Here is an 18,349-nt window from a genome sequence, read left to right as displayed (position 1 = left end):
TTCACATTTTAACTTCTTTAAAAAAAAAAGCTCCTGAGATTTGGATATTGCACTTGGCCATATTACGATTTGGATAATATTTCTATTGACAGTTCTATATAAAACAAATCTAAGCATCCATTTCATGGTCAAGATTTTTTTATACTTACATATATTCAGTATCAGTCGAGCTGTAATTGTCTCGTTGAAACAGAAAAGGGCATTCCCCAAACTGTTGACCCACAGCTGGAAGATCAGTATTGTCTAAAATGCAGCATTAAGATTTCCCTTCACTGGAACGAACCATGAAAAACAGCTCTAAAACAAAAAAGTAAGGGTGTCCAAATACTTTTGGTCATGTTGTCTAGAAGTGGTTCCCACTAAAAATAAAGCTTCATCTAATCTTTTATTTTTATCCTTTTGCATTATAAATACACAACAAATGAGAACTCAAAGTTATTTGAAAACACTTTGAAACACTGTGCTTCTATTCACAGTTCGATGATTTGATTTACCCAGACAGCTAACAAATCAAAGACATTATTATCTGTTGTTTTTTTTATTTTATTTTGTTTCAAATCCAGGTCAACAGCATTCAACTTTCAGGGTCCTCAGTTAGCTCAGTGGAAAGTGAGAACCTGCTGTAACTCCAAGAGCATGCTTGCTCAGCAAACGGCCCCTGGATCAATACAAAAGGAAAAGGTCACTGCCGTCCCTTAGCTTCATGACATCAGATAAATTGCTCTTCACACATTGGGAAGGGGGCGGGACAAAAAAACAAATCCTCCAAGCTTTGTAAAATTAATCTACAACTAAAAATAACTTCATCAGTGGAATTACTGTCAAGCTCTTACGAAGAAACACACGTCTCATAGATAGCAAATCTGCAGCCCTCTTAATCGAAGAGGCCCACTTCCCCGTCAACGACCCCAACGAAGATCAAAAGGATTTAGAGATTCGCTCGGTTTTCCTGCCGGTTGGACCATCCTTTCACCCGAAAAAACAAACAAAAACAAAAAACACCATTTCTTGAAACAGTGCACGGAGTTATGAGGGAAAAAAAGACAAATGCAGAAGCCAAAACATGAACAGGTGATAAAAAGTTTGAGGATGTTTTCAGGGACGCGGAGTCAAAGAGATCTTGCTGGTCAAAAACTAGTTAATCAGGATTATTATTATAAATGTGCAGTTTGTAGCTTTTCGTTTTAGCATCACTGTCATTAACTTTTGTAATATTTATTTACTTTTTAATCAGTCGTAGTTAATCCTCCAATTCTACATGAGCACTAGAAAAACTGCGAAAGCATTCAAGTCACAAAAGATCATTTTGGTCAAATACATCAACCACGCCACATCTGCCAGCTTCAAAAATGTACGTATGTATTTTACATCTGGACTGAAAGGCGATTCGTTTCCGGCACCACACGAGCTTAACAAGATCCCTACACAACTGTGTGCGAACAATATCAACGTGTTTTGATTTTGCTGAATAGGTGCATGTTACAAATGCTAAGAGCGTTTGGGTGGAGCGGCTCAAAGTAACATTCTGCTGCCAGATGTTTAACCAGAAGTGAACTTTCATGACTTAAATGATCTCATGAGGTTTGGTCCCAATATCAGCCTCACGAAAGAAAATCCAAAACATTAAAGTAATAAAAAGAGCCATCGTAAAAGCCGTGTTAAAGGGTTAGTTCACTGACTTTAAATTAAAACATTTATCTACATATGGATTAGTGTTTGTTTGTTTTGATGTTTGTGAAGATGTTTCTTTCTGAGATTTCTGCCTCCTCTTTCAGACAACTTTCTGCCTATGAAAATTGTTGACAGTATTTAAGGGTCACATTTTGTTGCTCTTAGCACCACGTTGTAGCGGGGTGTAGGCAGAATCTCTCTCACACACACACACACACACACACACGTATAACCTATTCGTTTGGCTAAATACAACTAGGGGTTAAGCGAGAAATGTTCACCGAGGGGAGTTAAGTGCTTTTCACGTTGTTTTCAGGCTCGGGCCCCTTCTTACGCCACTGACGCTGCAGCTCTACAAAAGCGGAGAAAACATCAATCTGGACTTGCGTGCTTCAACATCATCCAGACGGCGCTCACTTCAAGGTTTTCGACATCCAGCACAAACATCAGCTGAGACAAGCGAAATGTCAGGCATCTTTTTCCTCCCCCGTGGTGACCCGCGACCCCGTGCACTCTGAGCAGCAAAGTCTTTGAAGGCTGAGTGATTTCGGAAACGGCACCAGCAAGAAAACAAAAGGCAGAAGAACCACAAGTAGGGAGTGACAGAGAGGGAAGTGGCGAGCACCAGTTGTTTCTAGAAGCACCTCGCGGCTAATAAGAGTGTGATTCAGTAACAAATATGATGATGATGATGATGATGATGATGTCTGGGGGCGTTTTTATCAGAAACAGAGCATACAGCTGATAAAGTAAGCTACATATTATGCCTGTTCAAGTTCAATCCTCCAAATCCAAAAGCTACAACTCCAACAAACCAGCGAAAAAGATCTTTAGGAACCACGATAAGCTGGTGGGACGTCAAGTTAATAATCACCAACAGCAGCACACTTCTGTAGTCAGTGGAGAAGGTGTCAGGGGTGAAGAGCTTTTTGCGTGTGCCTTTTCAAATATGGGATTTATTTCTAAAGTAATTTAATACTGAAAATATAAACTCTACTAAAGGTGGAATTACACTTTTCAGGTCTGAGCTTTGACCAATGATTGTACTTTAAAGGAGCTTGGCAAAGAGACCAAGACCTATAAAAACCTGACTGAGTCCGTGCTGAAGATTCAAAACGTTAAGGTATCGCTACAATCAGATAAAAAAAGGAAAAAAAGAAGCTTAATTAAATAACAGTATCATTCCTCAAACGTATTTATACACAGCAAGATTTTCAAGAAGACATTGTGAGAGTGAGCGGGGCACTGATGTGAGAGAACATCCAAACACTCGAGTCTTTGCTGTCGTCCTGAGTCACAGCAGGATTTATTTGAGGAGGGGGGTTATTCAGGGGGGGACGTGGGTTGGGGGAAAGGGGCCTCAGTCAAAAGTGCTTTAAACGAACCCTGCCAGAGTCGCTGTGGGGGGGGGGGGTGTACGAAAATCATAACACACAGTCTGGTTTTATTTTATTGAACGCATTGAATTCGATGTAAACGAGTGCGTCCCTTTCAAGCGTCACAGCAGCCCGTGAGATGGGAAGGACAGAGGCTTCAGAGTGAGGCGGAAAGAAAACACAAAGGGGGTCCAAATCTCGCAGCTGGTCCTGGAGCAGTGATGTCATTGGCGAGTTAAGAGGAGGGCTGGGTGGGTAATAAGATCAGGGCAGGGCAGTGTGGAGGGAGGGGTTTTTTAACTGCGGGGCAGGCTGCACATTTCACAGTGCTCTGTGCCAGGCTGGTTCATGAAGGTGCAGTGGAGGCAGGACCACATGGCTGAGGACGAGGCGGGGACTGAGGGGCCGCCCATGGCCCCGTAACCCACAGAGCTGGAGGGCTGCCCGCCCACTGTACCTGGAAGGACGGGAGAAGGATTACAGGATATCAGGACAGCTATCATTTATCAACAAAATGTTTTTTTTTTTGTAATCTAATCAAATGTGTTGGTTTGACAATAAAGTTGTTTATTATACTAGTGTTGTATACAAGAGACATTCAAAAGCAGCGACACAGGCGTTTCACATTGATAGGCTGTCAAAACAGTCAACAAATCAACTAATTATTTCAACCCTAGAGTACAAACTAAAGTAAGATCAGGCCAGGTAATCAGAGTGTGTGACTTACTGCACAGCTGCTCGATGGTGGCCCACTGCTCTGACTTCTTCCAGGTCTGTGCCAGATCCTCATCAGAGGTCCTCACTGCGTCTAGCAGCAGCCCGATGCTGTCCTGCAAACACAAACACCAACTCTGTTCTCTGCACTGGACAACAACAGATTCAGGAAACTGAAAAACAACCCACCAGATCAACGTTTTGTAAATCTTGATTTACTGCAACAGTTCATTATTATCTAAATACTTTTAAAATCCACTTTTTTTTTTAAAACAAAAGATGCTTTTGATCGTCATAAAAGGGCCACAGGCCAGTTTTGAAAGCATCCACACACCAGTAACCACTTCCAGACTGGAAAAGAATGCAGAACATATTTTCTGCAATACTAATGGAAAACTCTAAAAGTAGAGGTTCTGAAGAGTTGGCTTACTCTCAGGGGCATGACGTCATTGGTAACGAGGAAGAGGAGCAGATGGAAGTCTGACACGATGTCCAGGAATGCTGTGGAGGTGCACTGGGACAGGTATGTCGCTAAACTGTGGAAATTCTGCAGAAACACAAATAACAAAACACAAGATGTATAAACTTCTTCTGACCTCTGGAGGTTATGGAATCCAAAGGTTATCTTTATTCACTCACTGAGCTGTGCCTGGTCATGTCAAGTTAAAATACAGGCAGAGATAAAAGCTTAAGTGGACTCAAGTAGGTCTGACTGGCACTACGATTATCTGGGTTATCATGTATCTGCTGGAACTCTCTCTGCAACATGCATGCTCAATAATTTGGGTTGATTTTATTTTTTACTGCTTTCCATTTCTACACATCTGATCTAAACAAAAACAAAAACTAAAAAAGAAAGAACAACTTTGGATGTGGTGGAAGGTTTAAAGAATATTTCCCAAATTTAAGACAGTTTCTTTAAAACACAATATTCCTCAAAACTATATTTAACATAACAATGCAGGAAATCATTTTGCCAGCGACGTTCAGACATCGTTTTATCTCTTCACGGGTTGAATCAGAGGCGAGAAGGTTCAGATAAAACAGAAACAAGTTACTTGTGTCTCCCCCAGGATATCACGGTTCTCGATAGGGAAGCGTTGTGTGGAGCAGAAGGTGTACTGGGGGTCCTTTGGAAAAGTTGTAGTTATCTGTAGAAGACAAAAAAAATCCGGTAAATGATCTAGCAAGGCAGTGGCAGCACATTTACTTTTTTTAATGGAGAACTGATCCTGATTTAATGGAGAAAAAGATCTGTAAAACAAAACACACACCTGCTGACTACAGACAAAAGCCATGTCTTACTCACATCTATGATAAGGTACTCCACGGGGAGAGGCCGGGCTAGAAATGTGACATCATTTCCAAATTTGTCTTTGTCCTTTTGGATGGAAGGAGGAAAAAAATAGCAGGGTCAGAATCAAACAAAAATGTTAACATCTGGATGAACCGACTCTTAATACACGGACCCAATAGCAAAATAAGTCACTGTGTATTCTTAAAAACAAACCACACACCATTATATAGTATGGATATTTCGTTGTAACGTAGGTCGTTGCTTCATGTGTGGAGTCTTACCTTGTAGAAGACGTCCGGTACGTACTGCTCAGGGGTGGATTCTTTAGCGAAGCCGAGCTCGGGAGCGTCTTTGCAAGGCAGTAGGCACTCGTCTCTCACCAAAGCCATGCACTGATTGGACACCTGATATCCTTCAAAGTGCACCTGGTTATCTGGACCACCTGCACACAGAGTACAGGGACAGAGAAATGTATTATAGTATTGGCTGAAGCAGAATCTTAAGCCTGGAGTGGAAAAGGGGCTGATGACCTACATTTTTAGGGGTGGTGATGGAGCAGTGGATAAGACACATGCCTTTTGTGTGTGAGACCTGGGTTCCATTACCCACTTGTGTCCTTGAGCAAGACACTTAACCCCAGAGGCGTGTGACCTCTGACGTATATAGCAATTGTAAGTCACTTAGGATAAAAGCGTCAGCCGGATGAAATAACGTAAATATTGTAAAATCGATAACACTGACATTTGTCAACTTTTTATATCACTCATGAAACAAGTGGTTGTTGAAATGTGTCACTTCACTTGTCTATAAAGATATTTAAATTTCAAATGCCCATGACAAACTAATGATACCATCAAATGTAGTAGTAGGAGTAGTAGTAATGTCATAAATGTAAAATACTCAAAGACGTTGTGCACACTACTTTAACATTATGAAGCCGTTATGTCAGTGTCAGCCGGGTTTGCTCAGAGCCTGTTTAAAGGCTCTTTACACATGAAAGTCATTTACGAAACAGACCTCGTCTTTTCACAAGGGAAAGTAGAACAGATGGACTTTGAGATTCCTGGCGTTGGATGTGTAGCCATGACATCAGCTTTGCCTGCCAGTGCCTCATTAATGCAAAGACAGGGTCGCTGCTACATTTTGTGCTTTTCTGGAACACATTTACAACAAGAGGTCTTAAAAAGTTGTAATGGAGGGAAGTGTAAACACTTGGCCTTTATCCCATCGACCAAACAAAGTCTCAGAGAAAGCGCCTGGCTTGTATTACACAACTACTCAAACTGGCACCTCACAAGCCGGAGCTTCACTTTCACAGTGTTAGCTGCAGCTAAAGCTGCGTGTCGACCAAAGGAACGATACGGCACTAGGAACCTTGAGAGGAACACACTGCGTTTCCACCGCAGGGATCAGGGTCTAAATTTAGTTCTAAGGTCTTTATTTTACCCCCCCCCCCAAAATAAGTGGGTGAGTGGAGGCTACTGGCTTTAAATCGAGCATGTTGGCTGTTTTTCTAGACTGCTCCTCTCTTTTTCACTGATGTTTGCAAACCAATAAATCACAATCAGATAGCCACACAAGTCCCGCCGACGTCCGCCTGAGATCGTACGTCGTGCATTAAATGTACTGCTCGGAAACAGCAGCCAGCGTGCAGCGGCGTGTTTACAGTGAGTTACGCTAAATATCGGAACTGGAGTTCTATGTTGAACCTCTCCTGCTTCAGATGTCAAAAAATTACATTTTACAAACAAATTAAGGGCTTGAGGGCAGAAAACAAGACTTAAAAAAGGAGAAGAGTAAATACTTTAGCTAATATTAACACGCATTTTTTCATACTATCATATGAAATAAGCTAGATTATTTTCAGCGCTCACTTCAGAGAGCACCAAAACGTACCTGTTGCCACCACCGTCACAAATTTGGAACCAAACTGTCCGTCTCGAGAGAGTCTGCAGGGGTTTGGATGATGATTCTGGAAGTATCCCGCTGTGATGCACTCCTCTGCGCTCAGGTAGTGCGAGTCCTAACAGAAGGAAGGACAATGATGAAACACGGTGGAAAGCGGCTTATTAGTCTTTGAGCGAACTGCCTCCTCACATTGTTTCTCGTGTAGCGGACAGTGCCTATCCTCGTATCCTCAGAGAGCAGGTCAGTGAAGATCCAGCCCACCTGAAAACCACAGGAGAGAAAACCGATCAAACAATTAGTTGATTAATCTACAACAATTTTGATTATCAAATCTACAGATTAAACCATTTGTTTAAAAGCAAAATATGTTTTCAGCTTCTCAAATATGAATATTTGCTAGTAGTGAACTGAATATCAAGGATTTTAGACTGTTCGTCAGATAAAACAAGACATTGGAACATGTCATCTTGGGCTTTGGGAAATTTTAATGGACATATATACTATTATAATCCAAATCATTAATCATGACAATAATCGGCAGATATGAAAAGAATTGTTGTTACGTACAGCTAGGTTTGTTATCATAACTGCATTTTATGCCTTACATAATATTAATCTAACAGAATAACAAGTACACCGTTTCAAAGAGCAACTGAATATCTGATACATTGAATTTGAATTTAAATGTAAAAAAAAAAACCAAAAAGCATTCAAATATCCTAAATAAATAAAAACAAATAAAATAAAACCACACAAACAAAACCATAAATAAAACTGACTCTCAGGCACAGGGGCAAAGAGAGTCATTCAAGATGAGCCAAGTAACATAAAGTCAGGCAACACATAAATTCAGTTTAGGACTCCTCCTTTAAGAGACTCTATTAAACTGGACGGGTTGATTATGTTTCAGATGACCTTTTAATGTTCGCTGTATTGCCAATTTTCGTTGCCACTGTATTTAAACAATTGTCTCTCCTCTCTCGTTCCGCTTAAAGCCAAAATGTTCCCACACCCGAGGTGTGGAATGCGGCCTGGAAAGTCCATTTGCACTTAGCCTAATCTTACAAACTTTCTGGCTGGAGTTACACAGTGTTCAGGAAAAACACCAATTAAAACACCTAATAGACTCGAGTAACACGTTATCTTCACCTGTCGCTGTCCGCTCTGTGTGTGGAGGAGCTTCCTGGGCCCCGCCTCCGACACAGAGAGCAGCTGGCTGAAATGTTGCGACGATCATGGTTATGTAAACAAACACGCATGAAAACACAATGGGCTATATCGTCATATTATTGTTTAACAATGTGAAGCAGTTTGCTTTACTAAAAAAAGCTTTTATTAATAAATCACTTCCTGCGGCGAGACAATGCTAAAACCTTAAAAAAAAAAAAATAAATGCCTTGAACCTTAAAATTTTCCACGCTGCTGGAGTGCAAACTAAGTATTTAGTGTGAAAATAAAAGGTAAGAAAACACAGTGTTAAACAGAGAATGCATGACAAGAAGATCAACCTTGCAGAGGCCCAGTTTGGCAGCGATTTCATCTACAGCTGCAGCTTTAGGATCTTCCACCAATTCCAGACTGTTCTGAGAGGCATTCTGAAACACAAGTGTTACGATCAAATTAAAACTAATAGTTACAACAAGGTTAAACAATTACAATACATTAAAAACCAAGGAAACTAATCACTCAAATTGAGTGGAGTTGCAGCAGACAGCGATGTATTTAAAAGGAACCCCTCACCTGTGGTGGCTCGTAGATGGCAGCCACCTCAGCTCTGATGCCCAGAGGGATGTCTGTGTGCTCAGTGTATTTGCCATACAAGTACCCCATCCTCTGACTGCCCGTCTTCCTCCAGAAGTCCAGGAAGCGGTCAGCAATGGTGTGGTTCTCAAACATGATGTTGTCCACGTGTCTGTATTTCTGGGAGAAGAACAGAGAAGGCTAAATTCATGCAACTCGCTCATCAGTTCTGAGCTGAGGTTTGTTTTCTCAGTCACGAGGCAGCTCATGAGGTAGAATCCACACTGCTACGGCAGACAATTGTGTCCTCTTAAATTTAATCTTCTATGCATGTTCTTTTACTATTATTGTTATTGACTTATAGATATATTTATGTATTGTGTTTTTATCCTTAACGTTTCCTTCTTCTATGCTCCTTATATTAGTCCGTCCACATTTACTGGGACATTTGGGTCAGAGCTGCGAGATTGTTTTGGTGTTTTCCTCTCTTGTTGTTCCTCTCCTCTCCTTGAATGTTCATTCAAGGTCGAGAGAGGATCTCTGTTCCCAAAAACATAGAAACCTAGACTGTGTAAATGATTACGCATCCCTTTGCCCCGCAGATTAACGTTGTAGTACTTCTGTTTATTCTCTTTTTGTTAAAAAAAAATTCTTCAAAGACAACAGTTGGTTATTACTCAATTATTTGCTCAATCCCTCACCAGCAATATACAATTTCCACACATCACATCACGTGGTTGGCGGTTTGGTCCCCAGCTCCTCCTTTCCACATGTCAAAGTGTCTTTAGAGAAGACACTGAACCGCAAATTGCACAAATTGATAGCTGCCCAGCACCTTGCATTGTAGCTCGCTGCCATCGCTGTGTACATGTAGGGACTGGCCCGAATGTCATTTTTGAGCTTTGAAGCGTTATATAATAATTAACAGGGATTAATTGCCGCAGCAGGGGGGTAGGGTGGGGGGGGTACAGCGGTTATGCAGATTGTCTAAAATTGTCAGTTGATAAGCTGGCTGTCATGAGCTACAGCTACGATAGATATTAGCAGAACTGCTAGGGAAGGATAAATACCCAAGAGGTTCTGGCAATGACATGAGTGAGGGAGAATCTGCTGGGGGAGAGATGACAGCGGCTGATTAATGTCTGTGTGTGCGTGTGTGTGTGAGAGAGAGAAATAATTATAATACTCACAGCGTAGGCTAACTAAAACAGCAAGTTAATTGTTACCAACACTTTGTTTTTAACTGTTATGTCAGCGCTAGTAGACCCTCGTGCAGGACTAAGAGAATAAGGAGTTAGATAAAAGAGGAATATTTACTGCAGGGTTGAAGGGACGGGAGATAGAGCCGGCGAGGAGGGGAAGATTAGGTGCTCGCCCTGCAGAGCATGTTTGAACCGTACCTGCCTGAGAGTCCAGACTGAGAGGCTTATAATAGACGGACCGGCGTCCAACCAGAGCACACAGGATGAGCGCTATTTTCAGTAGAGGGACTAAAACAACACGTTAATCTGCGTGATCACTTTTAATTTAGTATATTAGACCAGTGTTTCCCATACGTTCATTTATTTGTGGCGGCTCGCCACAATATCAACGCTGACCGCCACATGTTGATTTTTATTTTTATTTTAACTAGGCCTATTTAAAATCGTATTTGATTGCAGAGCGCTGTAGCGTGTTAACACAGCACATCCTCTCGCTCGTCCCTCGTGAATACAGCTGCACAAATCAGTCCAACACAACGATGTCAATGTCGGAGACCAAGCTTAAAAAAAAAGTTATTAGCAAGCATGTAAGGAGCCTAGCTGACACTAAGTTATTGTTAGAATGCAGCTGGGCTTTTAGCCTACTGTTTAGGCTGCTGATTAAATGTAGGCTATTTCTCAAAATCTAAACTCGAATCTGTACCCAACAATCAGATATTCGGGTCCAGCCCTGTTTACATGCATCTCAAAAGAGATACGTGCTGCTGCAATATTATGCGCCATTCAAGCATGACAGGTTCCCTGTTTTGTCTCTCCCAAGAGTCTGAAAAGTCTGAAAACTATACTGTTTTTCAGGCACATTTCAATGGAAATTGTACAATCTGATGCTTTTAAATATATGTTGTTTTGTTATATACTTAATTATTTTCTACTCATTCCAATAACTTCTAGACAAAGTATCTTTTCTGAGGGTATCAAGGACAGTATAAGCAAAAATGAAAATCAGAAATATAAACAAATGATTAATTGTAACAGCAACACAGGTGATGATCTGATTGAAGACGGACTCTGTATTGAGTGGAAAAGACTAGAAAGGTTCTATACAAGTACGGAGCATTTTACATTTAACACTTCTTGCTATTGGCTGTTTGTAATTTTGGTCATCAACTCTACTGTTGCTCTCACTGAAAGCTTCACTGCCACAGACATATTGGTGCGGTCACATACCTGTCTGTTCAGAGTGATGGCACTGGGCTGGCACTTGGTGCAGATCCCCTCCGGCCAGGGAGGGTGGCCCTCACAACCCGACTTGATCTTACAGCTGATGTTCTCCAAAGCCGCAAACTTCCCTCTGCAGGAAATCAAAACCTGTGTTAGAAGTTGACTTTAATTTTTATGTTTTTCCGCTGAAGAAATTGAAATGAACTTCTCACTTATCGGCTCCACCGGTCAGCTTGCGAAGGTATGCGTGAAATGACATGTGCTTCACTGGTGGGTCGAGGTGATTCAGGTAGTCTTCGTCAAAAGGCTGACAACACCAAAGAAGCCAGGGTTTCAGTACGGAAAATCAGAATGAACTTGTCTTACATTAGTGGTGCAAGCATCACAGCTCGTCAAGTTTAAGAAACAAGAATGGATCGTCTTACCTCTAATGGTACACAGTGCACACATTTTCCAAGGGCACCATGGCGACATCTGTAACGAGAAGAGAATCAGTAGGTATATGACATTTGCATGTCATTTGCTTGCAGTGGCTGTTTTTCTTACAGCTGTGGATCTTTGTTCCTGTAGATCTTGCCGTCTTGCTTGGCCAGATACTGATCAATCTCATCCTCCTGGACCTGGGGGGCTGAGAAGGACCGGGGGATCATGGAGGACGAAGAAGAGGATGAAGAAGATGAGATGGATGGTAGTGATGACGATGAGTGTGGGGTGGCCGTGTCCATCACCTCCCCAGAAGAAGAAGAAGGGGATCCTGAGGGGAACAGATACAGCATGTCGCCATGCCTACGAAGGAGACGAGACAAAAGAAAAAACACGTTAAAAGCTACAAAAAAAAAAAAGGGAGATGCAAGTAGCATTTACTGAATTCTCAATTCTTTTCCAATAAATGCAGAATTCCGACTACACTTTGTGTATCCCAGAGTGGTCACATTTATTTCACCTGAAATTCAATAACTTATATTTAAGTATGATCAATGAGAACGTTGAATCACTGCATCTACGCTTGGGTGTCTAAATGGTAAATCTGAATATCATCTATTGTTTTTTCTTTTTTGATGAGCTACAACCTTTAACTCTGATACTGAATACTGTTTTACACACTGGTCACTTACGAGCCTTGAAAATCTTCAATGGAAAACCTTTTTCTTTTCATCACTGCTTAATCCTGCAGAAACATAACTTGCTAAGCTAGCAGCAAGTTTAAATTTGCCTACTTATATCTATATAAATCTCTCTCTCTCTATGGAAAAAAGCCTTCAGGCTTATTCTGGCATATTTACATTGCTGAAAAGTTAAGATGTCCATTGATATGCACTGTCTCTTTAAGGCTTTTATTCCTTGAAGCAGATGCATCCTTTTAGCAAACACTTGATGTCAATCAACAAAAAATAAAAATACATACTACAGGTGGGTCGCAGAGCTCAACTAAAATGAGGCATGAGTTGTAAACTTAGACATAACACTTACTTGATCTTAAGCAGGCTCAGGGTTTTGTTCTGTGAAACGATTTCTCCGGTCTTGTTGCGGTTCAGGTAAACGGAAAACCCATTGGAATTGAACCCAAACTCTTTGCCCACCTGAGAGAGAAACAGTGTGCTGATTAGACTGGACAACAACATAGTGTCTAAAATTTTAAACAACTTTAACTACTAAATTTCAGTCCCATGAAATACATTTGATGTTTAGAGGATCAAAATACATACAAGCTTAAATCAGTCTGAGCTAATCATTGACATAATGTCTCAGAAGATTTCCTCTTCCTTGGAATCCACTTTAGGAAACAATTCAGATCAACATGTGCACGTGTACTTTCAAAATGATGCCAATTGCCATATTACAGCAGATTAGCATAGAGCCTCTTGGCACGAGAGAAACTCAGGTCAGGTCATCACAAAAGGGAGCTGACTAAGCTATTAGGAGCAGTCTGAGGTGGCCAACCAACAGTATCCCCGAGCATTTATCATCACAGGCTATCTGCGTGATTTCATCACTTGAGGTACCTAATTCAACCATTAGTGAACATTTGAACTGTTAAATGGTCATTTCAGAATTTTTAAACAAATGCCCTATTTCTGACATCTTTCAACATTACTAGTAGGTGCAAAAAGCTGGCAGCTGTGAACATTACTCCAACACAACAAATTCCTTTCTCCAACGCTGTCAGACCAGAAACTGAAGTCTCACTCAAGGACAATTCGCCCTCTGAAATGTCATGAGAGGCCGGTTGTTGCAGGAAGATGCTGGTGGAAACGTGAGTAAGAGTTGGAGAGAGGAGTTTGTTGTGTTGAAGTAACGTTAAGAAATAAAGTCTTGCTAGCAGCTCCTCTACGTACACAACAAACTTGTCTCTCCAACTCTGACTCCTGAGATTTCAAAGTAAGAGTTGTCCTTGAGTGAGACAAAGGAACGTGTTGCAGCCGGTTTTCAGCCGCCGGCCGACGCCATCTACTGCACGGACTCCAAAATGTTTTGTACCTAAACCAACAGGCATTATTTATCTTTAAGGTCAGTGCTTGTAAAACTGAGTGGAGAACACTCAGAGGCATTGAAGTTCTTGGAGCATAAAATCATTATTTTTCTGAAGCCACAAAAAAGAACACAGTGTAAGAATTATTACTGTGTGCCGGGTGAAACTGTATGAGACAGAATATCACTCTGAGCTCCTTTTATTCTGTGTCAGCTGCAGAAATACAACCTGCAGGGCTCCACCGTGTCTGCCCATGGTTTTCTATTCCACCCATCGCTGGCTGCATATCAGCAGGGAATGAAAGCTACTCTTTCCATCGATCTGCAGGCAACACCATCCTGCCTTAACACGGATACATACATTTTTAATGAGGTCCTGCTGCAACGCTCCGCTGTGACCGGTCTGCTGGAATACGGTTCTATTTTAGGTTCAAATCAACTGAGTCAAATAAATCTGTAATCATGTTTGTGTGCTTATGTACAAAATAGAAGTCGTATGGAAGAAAACTAAGATAGGATCGTTCTTACAAAACATATCCAAATTCAGGACCAAATGTATATCTATTTATTTTATGCGTTTACCATCTCCATCTATATTCTCTGTAGTGACTGGGTCGTAAACCACAACCTGGTAAGCAGCGTTGATGGAGGCAAGTGACCAAAGCAAAGTATTCACTACATGCTCTGAACACAAAGCTACATGACAGTGGTGGAAGCCAGCAGAACACACAGGAGCAGCGCAAGGCTGACCGATTCTGGCACCTTCTGCACAGCGTCCTGCATAAATGAACAATGAGCAGGCACGAGCAGAAACCCACAGAAACACAAGTGGACTGCATATCGACAGTGTAGACTTTGGCTCTCGCATTACTGCAGAGATGTAGTACATGTGGTGTACATGTAGTACCCTTTAGAGAATGACTTGTGACAATGTGATTAATATATAACTAAAAGACAAGATGACAGCATACTGCTTGGTAAACAAAAAACAAATATTACTTAAAACAGAATAACTTTTGTTTGTCTGACTGCAGCAATAACGTTAACTTATACACAGATGTGTACCTTACATAATACTTACGTGCAGATACCTTTCCCTGAAATTTATTATGCTTCCATTCTTACAGTCTAACAAAATATGATACTCGTATCCCAGACTCGTATCCCAGACGATAAAATTCTACATACATATCACATGATGTCGTACTTCTAAGCTCACTCTGCCACTTTTACATAAACTGGTCTCACAGTCTCGGCTTGACATTTAGTTTTAACCAGTTTATGTTTCTGCTTTTAGTTAAGCTAAAAGCAAGACGAACCACAGTCATCCAGGATGTGCTTCACATGCAGTACCCATGATGACGCAGATAGTTTTACATTATTCGGGTTGTGTTTAGTTTCTTTAACTTTTATCGGCTTCCCATAATAACCATTAATTCTCATTTTAATTGCGACACAGCGGGTACCTTCCCAGTTCCCCGCACACCATATTAATGCAGACTGAACTCTTAACATTTAGGATGCATTCAAAATGAAATCTGGGGTGTAGTTTTTCCCCAGTATTTCTATATTTTAAAATCCCCCACACTAGGGGTGCACTCAAATCCGTTATCGCAATATCATATCGAAAATGCCACGGAAAGTTTGCAATATTAGGTTTATTTTGTGGAGAGATAAGTCCGTTACTGTGTGGCTCAGTTATGTTCGATTTAGTCGAAATCGCTGTATAATAATCATGTCTCATTGTGAGTGAACGGGTCGACTACAGGAGCATACCCCATAGAGCGAACCATATCATGTGCGTGCACACTTCCACATCGTGCGAGTAGAGAGAGAGAAAACAACAACAACAACAACAGCAGCAACGGAGATCGAAGAAGAAACATATCAGAGACAGGGCCCATTCAACTTTTGTGTTTTAAACATAAGAATAGGTACGTGACTGTCTCCACCATCGCAGCTGCCGTCTTGGTTCCAACAGACGTAACTCGGGATTTTCCCTGGCAACTTGCAGTGTTATGAAAATAAATGCTCATGTTGGCTTGATTCTTGATTGATTACACCACCAGAAAAACCATAGATACCTCCTCGTTTCAAATCTCTGTCTTTTTCACGTTGAAATACCGGCATTTTGAGCAAGCCAAAGTTTGTCTGTAACTGTAATAGACATTTAGTTTAGTTGCTAAACTACAAGTGAACGAATTTTCAATGAATTTGAACGACGACCTTGGGAGTTTTATTGCCCGCAAAATCTGCTTCCATTGGCTAACAACGTAAGAAGCAGCCAGCAGAGTGTGCTTTAGCCGTGCCGCAGGGTCACACCTTTTGCTTTGACTTCAGTGGAAAACAGAGGACAAAATAAAGTGACTACTTTTGGCTGTCAAATGACCAGTGTTGTGCGATTATTGAACCTATAAACACGGTCTTGGTATCATTTTAAAGGATATTTCAAGCTCTTTCTATCTGTACAATTTGTTTTAGCATTTAACCATGAAAATTTTGTTCACATACCTAATAAGAATATCGAAATTAATATAGTTATCGTAACATTCATGATCAATATCGTGCAACCCTACCCCACACGCACATACAACAGACAGTACCTTCTTTAAAAAAGCAGCAGCTGTCTCTCTCTTGGTGGAAGGAATTTTCTTCATCCCATCTGGGGATTGAACCCTGATGATCTGAAACAAAAGACAAAAACAACAACATTAAAAGAACAGTCAGCTGTCTGAAGTCAGCTCCATTGTTAGGCACTCACTCAAACAAAAATAACATGGACTTGACACAGCTTCAATATGACTTCCCTACACCTGTCAGTCCTAACTACTCCCCCCTCTTCTCCCCTCTTCACAGTGGTGTCAGTGTCAGGATATTATGACAGCGATGACAGTGCAAAAAAAGTAATGTTAACGTTAGCTTATGAGCCTCCACTTCTCAACAAATTAATTTTATAGTGGGCCATTAACATGCTGACGCTGAACCAGCCAGCGTTTACTAAAGCCGTCGCAGTCAAGTCAACATAAAACCACTTTCTTTTTAATGAATCAACAACATCTTGTCTTCCATTACAATCCACCGAGCATATTCCAGCTAACGTTAATGTTTGGCTAATGAGCCGAGCATGCTAAACGCTGTTTCATTCGTTTTTATTCCTGATTTTGCGCCGGTTATGCGGCTTTCCAGTTGACCGTGGATGCCTTTATTTATTCGGATGTCTCCAGCTAACCAAAGAGCGAAGATTAGCCGGTTAGCTAAACAGGCCTCAGTCACTTTTTTTCGCTAATGACAGCGAGCGTTAGCTACCAAGCTAATTCTGCTGCCTCATCACTCCGGACTTGTGCTAACAGCGAAGCTAACGTTAGCCGAGTCGACCGCCGTTAATACAACCTGCTGTTATACTCACAATGTTATCTGCCATGTTGGACCGGTGAGCGCTTCCGATAGATATCAACGTGTTAGTAGACAGACACACTAGATAGAAAATTCACGTAGCGCTGCTGTCTGTCAACGAAACTCCATCCCGCAACTCAAACACCGGTGTAGCACACATAAATGACCGACCGTGTCCCACCGGTCCCACACTGAAGCGACCCCGGTCGAAACAAGCGTTGTTGTGTTTGTGTTTTTTTTTTTAGTTGAAAACGCACGTTACACTTTTATTTTTTAACTGTACGACAGCTACAATGTAGAACATTAATAAATTCAGGGCAATTTTCTTTAAGATTTTGCATTTTGCATGGTTTTTACCCAGTGAAATCCTTTCTGGTGAAGAAAGAAAGAAGGAAAAAAGATCTTAATGAAGAAACTATAGCTCATTTATTCTGGCATTGTAGGCTACTCACACCAAGAAACTGTGGAAATGTCCTTGTTTCCAAAAGAAAAACACAGTTTTGTCCATTAACACAACAACAGATTCATCCGAAATACAGTGTGGATTTAGTTACATTACGCTTTTATCCAAAGCGACTTACAATTGCTATACATGTCAAAGGTCACACGCCTCTGGAGCAACTAGGGGTTAAGTTTGCAGTCAGGGCCCCGAGGCTCTGGAACAGCCTGCCCGAGGAAATCAGGTCGGCTGAGTCCGTGAACTCTTTTAAGTCCCTTCTTAAAACATACTTTTATAGGAGAGCCTTTCCTGATCTTATTTGACTTTATTTTATCCCTTTTATTTTATTGTATTTTACTAATTTTATATTTATCTGTATTTTAGTCTTTTCAATGTTTTCATGCTTTTATCTTGTATTGTTTTTGTATTATTGTCTCTTGGGTATTATTGTCTTTACACTTGTTAAAGCACTTTGTAACTTGTTTTTGAAAAGTGCTCTACAAATAAAGATTATTATTATTATTATTATTATTAAGTGTCTTGCTCAGGGACACAATGGTGGATGTCTCACAGTGGGAATCAAACCCAGGCCTTTCACACCAAAGGCAAGCATCTATCTATCTATCTATGCGCCATCACCACCCCTTTAGTTATTTTTGTAAATGACTGTTGTTGCAGCAAACGGCTGAGTTGTAATTGAATATCTACAGAGGCATAAAGAGGCCCATTATCAGCAACCACCAGCCCTGTACTACATGTAATGGCATGTTCTAAAATTATAAAACGCTAATTGATCATTAGAAAACCCTTTTGCAAACATGGTAGCACAGCTTAAAAACTGTCGTGTTGGATTAAGAAGCAACAACACTTCTTTAGACTGTGGACGAGGACAAATACATTAGAGGGTGTAGTTTGAGAA

At 41.0% G+C, this 18,349-nt stretch overlaps 1 protein-coding gene across 1 annotated transcript; it reads right to left on the bottom strand.

Moving 5' to 3' along the window:
• Positions 1 to 522: 522 nt before the first annotated feature.
• On the bottom strand, positions 523 to 17,168 carry nploc4 (NPL4 homolog, ubiquitin recognition factor). The gene is made up of 17 exons (XM_038735404.1): positions 17,005 to 17,168; positions 16,202 to 16,282; positions 12,600 to 12,709; positions 11,676 to 11,915; positions 11,555 to 11,603; positions 11,342 to 11,436; positions 11,136 to 11,259; positions 8,707 to 8,886; positions 8,475 to 8,561; positions 7,156 to 7,227; positions 6,955 to 7,081; positions 5,340 to 5,500; positions 5,071 to 5,142; positions 4,820 to 4,912; positions 4,192 to 4,308; positions 3,775 to 3,877; positions 523 to 3,504 (listed from the first exon to the last, which is right to left on the bottom strand). The coding sequence occupies exons 1-17, from the start codon at positions 17,017 to 17,019 to the stop codon at positions 3,344 to 3,346; spliced, it is 1,887 nt and encodes a 628-aa protein (XP_038591332.1). The 5' UTR covers positions 17,020 to 17,168; the 3' UTR covers positions 523 to 3,343.
• Positions 17,169 to 18,349: the final 1,181 nt, after the last annotated feature.

The sequence above is a fragment of the Micropterus salmoides genome, unplaced genomic scaffold (genome assembly GCF_014851395.1).
Source record: "Micropterus salmoides isolate LMB-PRFRI ecotype aquatic unplaced genomic scaffold, ASM1485139v1 Ms_hic_scaffold_21, whole genome shotgun sequence".
Taxonomy (NCBI): Eukaryota; Metazoa; Chordata; class Actinopteri; order Centrarchiformes; family Centrarchidae; genus Micropterus; species Micropterus salmoides.
The sequence above is the reverse complement of the archived record's forward strand: the minus strand, read 5'-3'. Positions and strand labels throughout refer to the sequence as shown.

Bases quoted from the DNA above. Each gene is read 5' to 3' on its own strand.
- nploc4 (XM_038735404.1), bottom strand. The intron at 11,437-11,554 runs GTAAGACGATCC...TGGTGTTGTCAG, and splicing joins TGCACTGTGTACCATTAGAG to CCTTTTGACGAAGACTACCT. The intron at 4,309-4,819 runs GTAACTTGTTTC...GTGTTTCTGCAG, and splicing joins ATATCCTGGGGGAGACACAA to AATTTCCACAGTTTAGCGAC.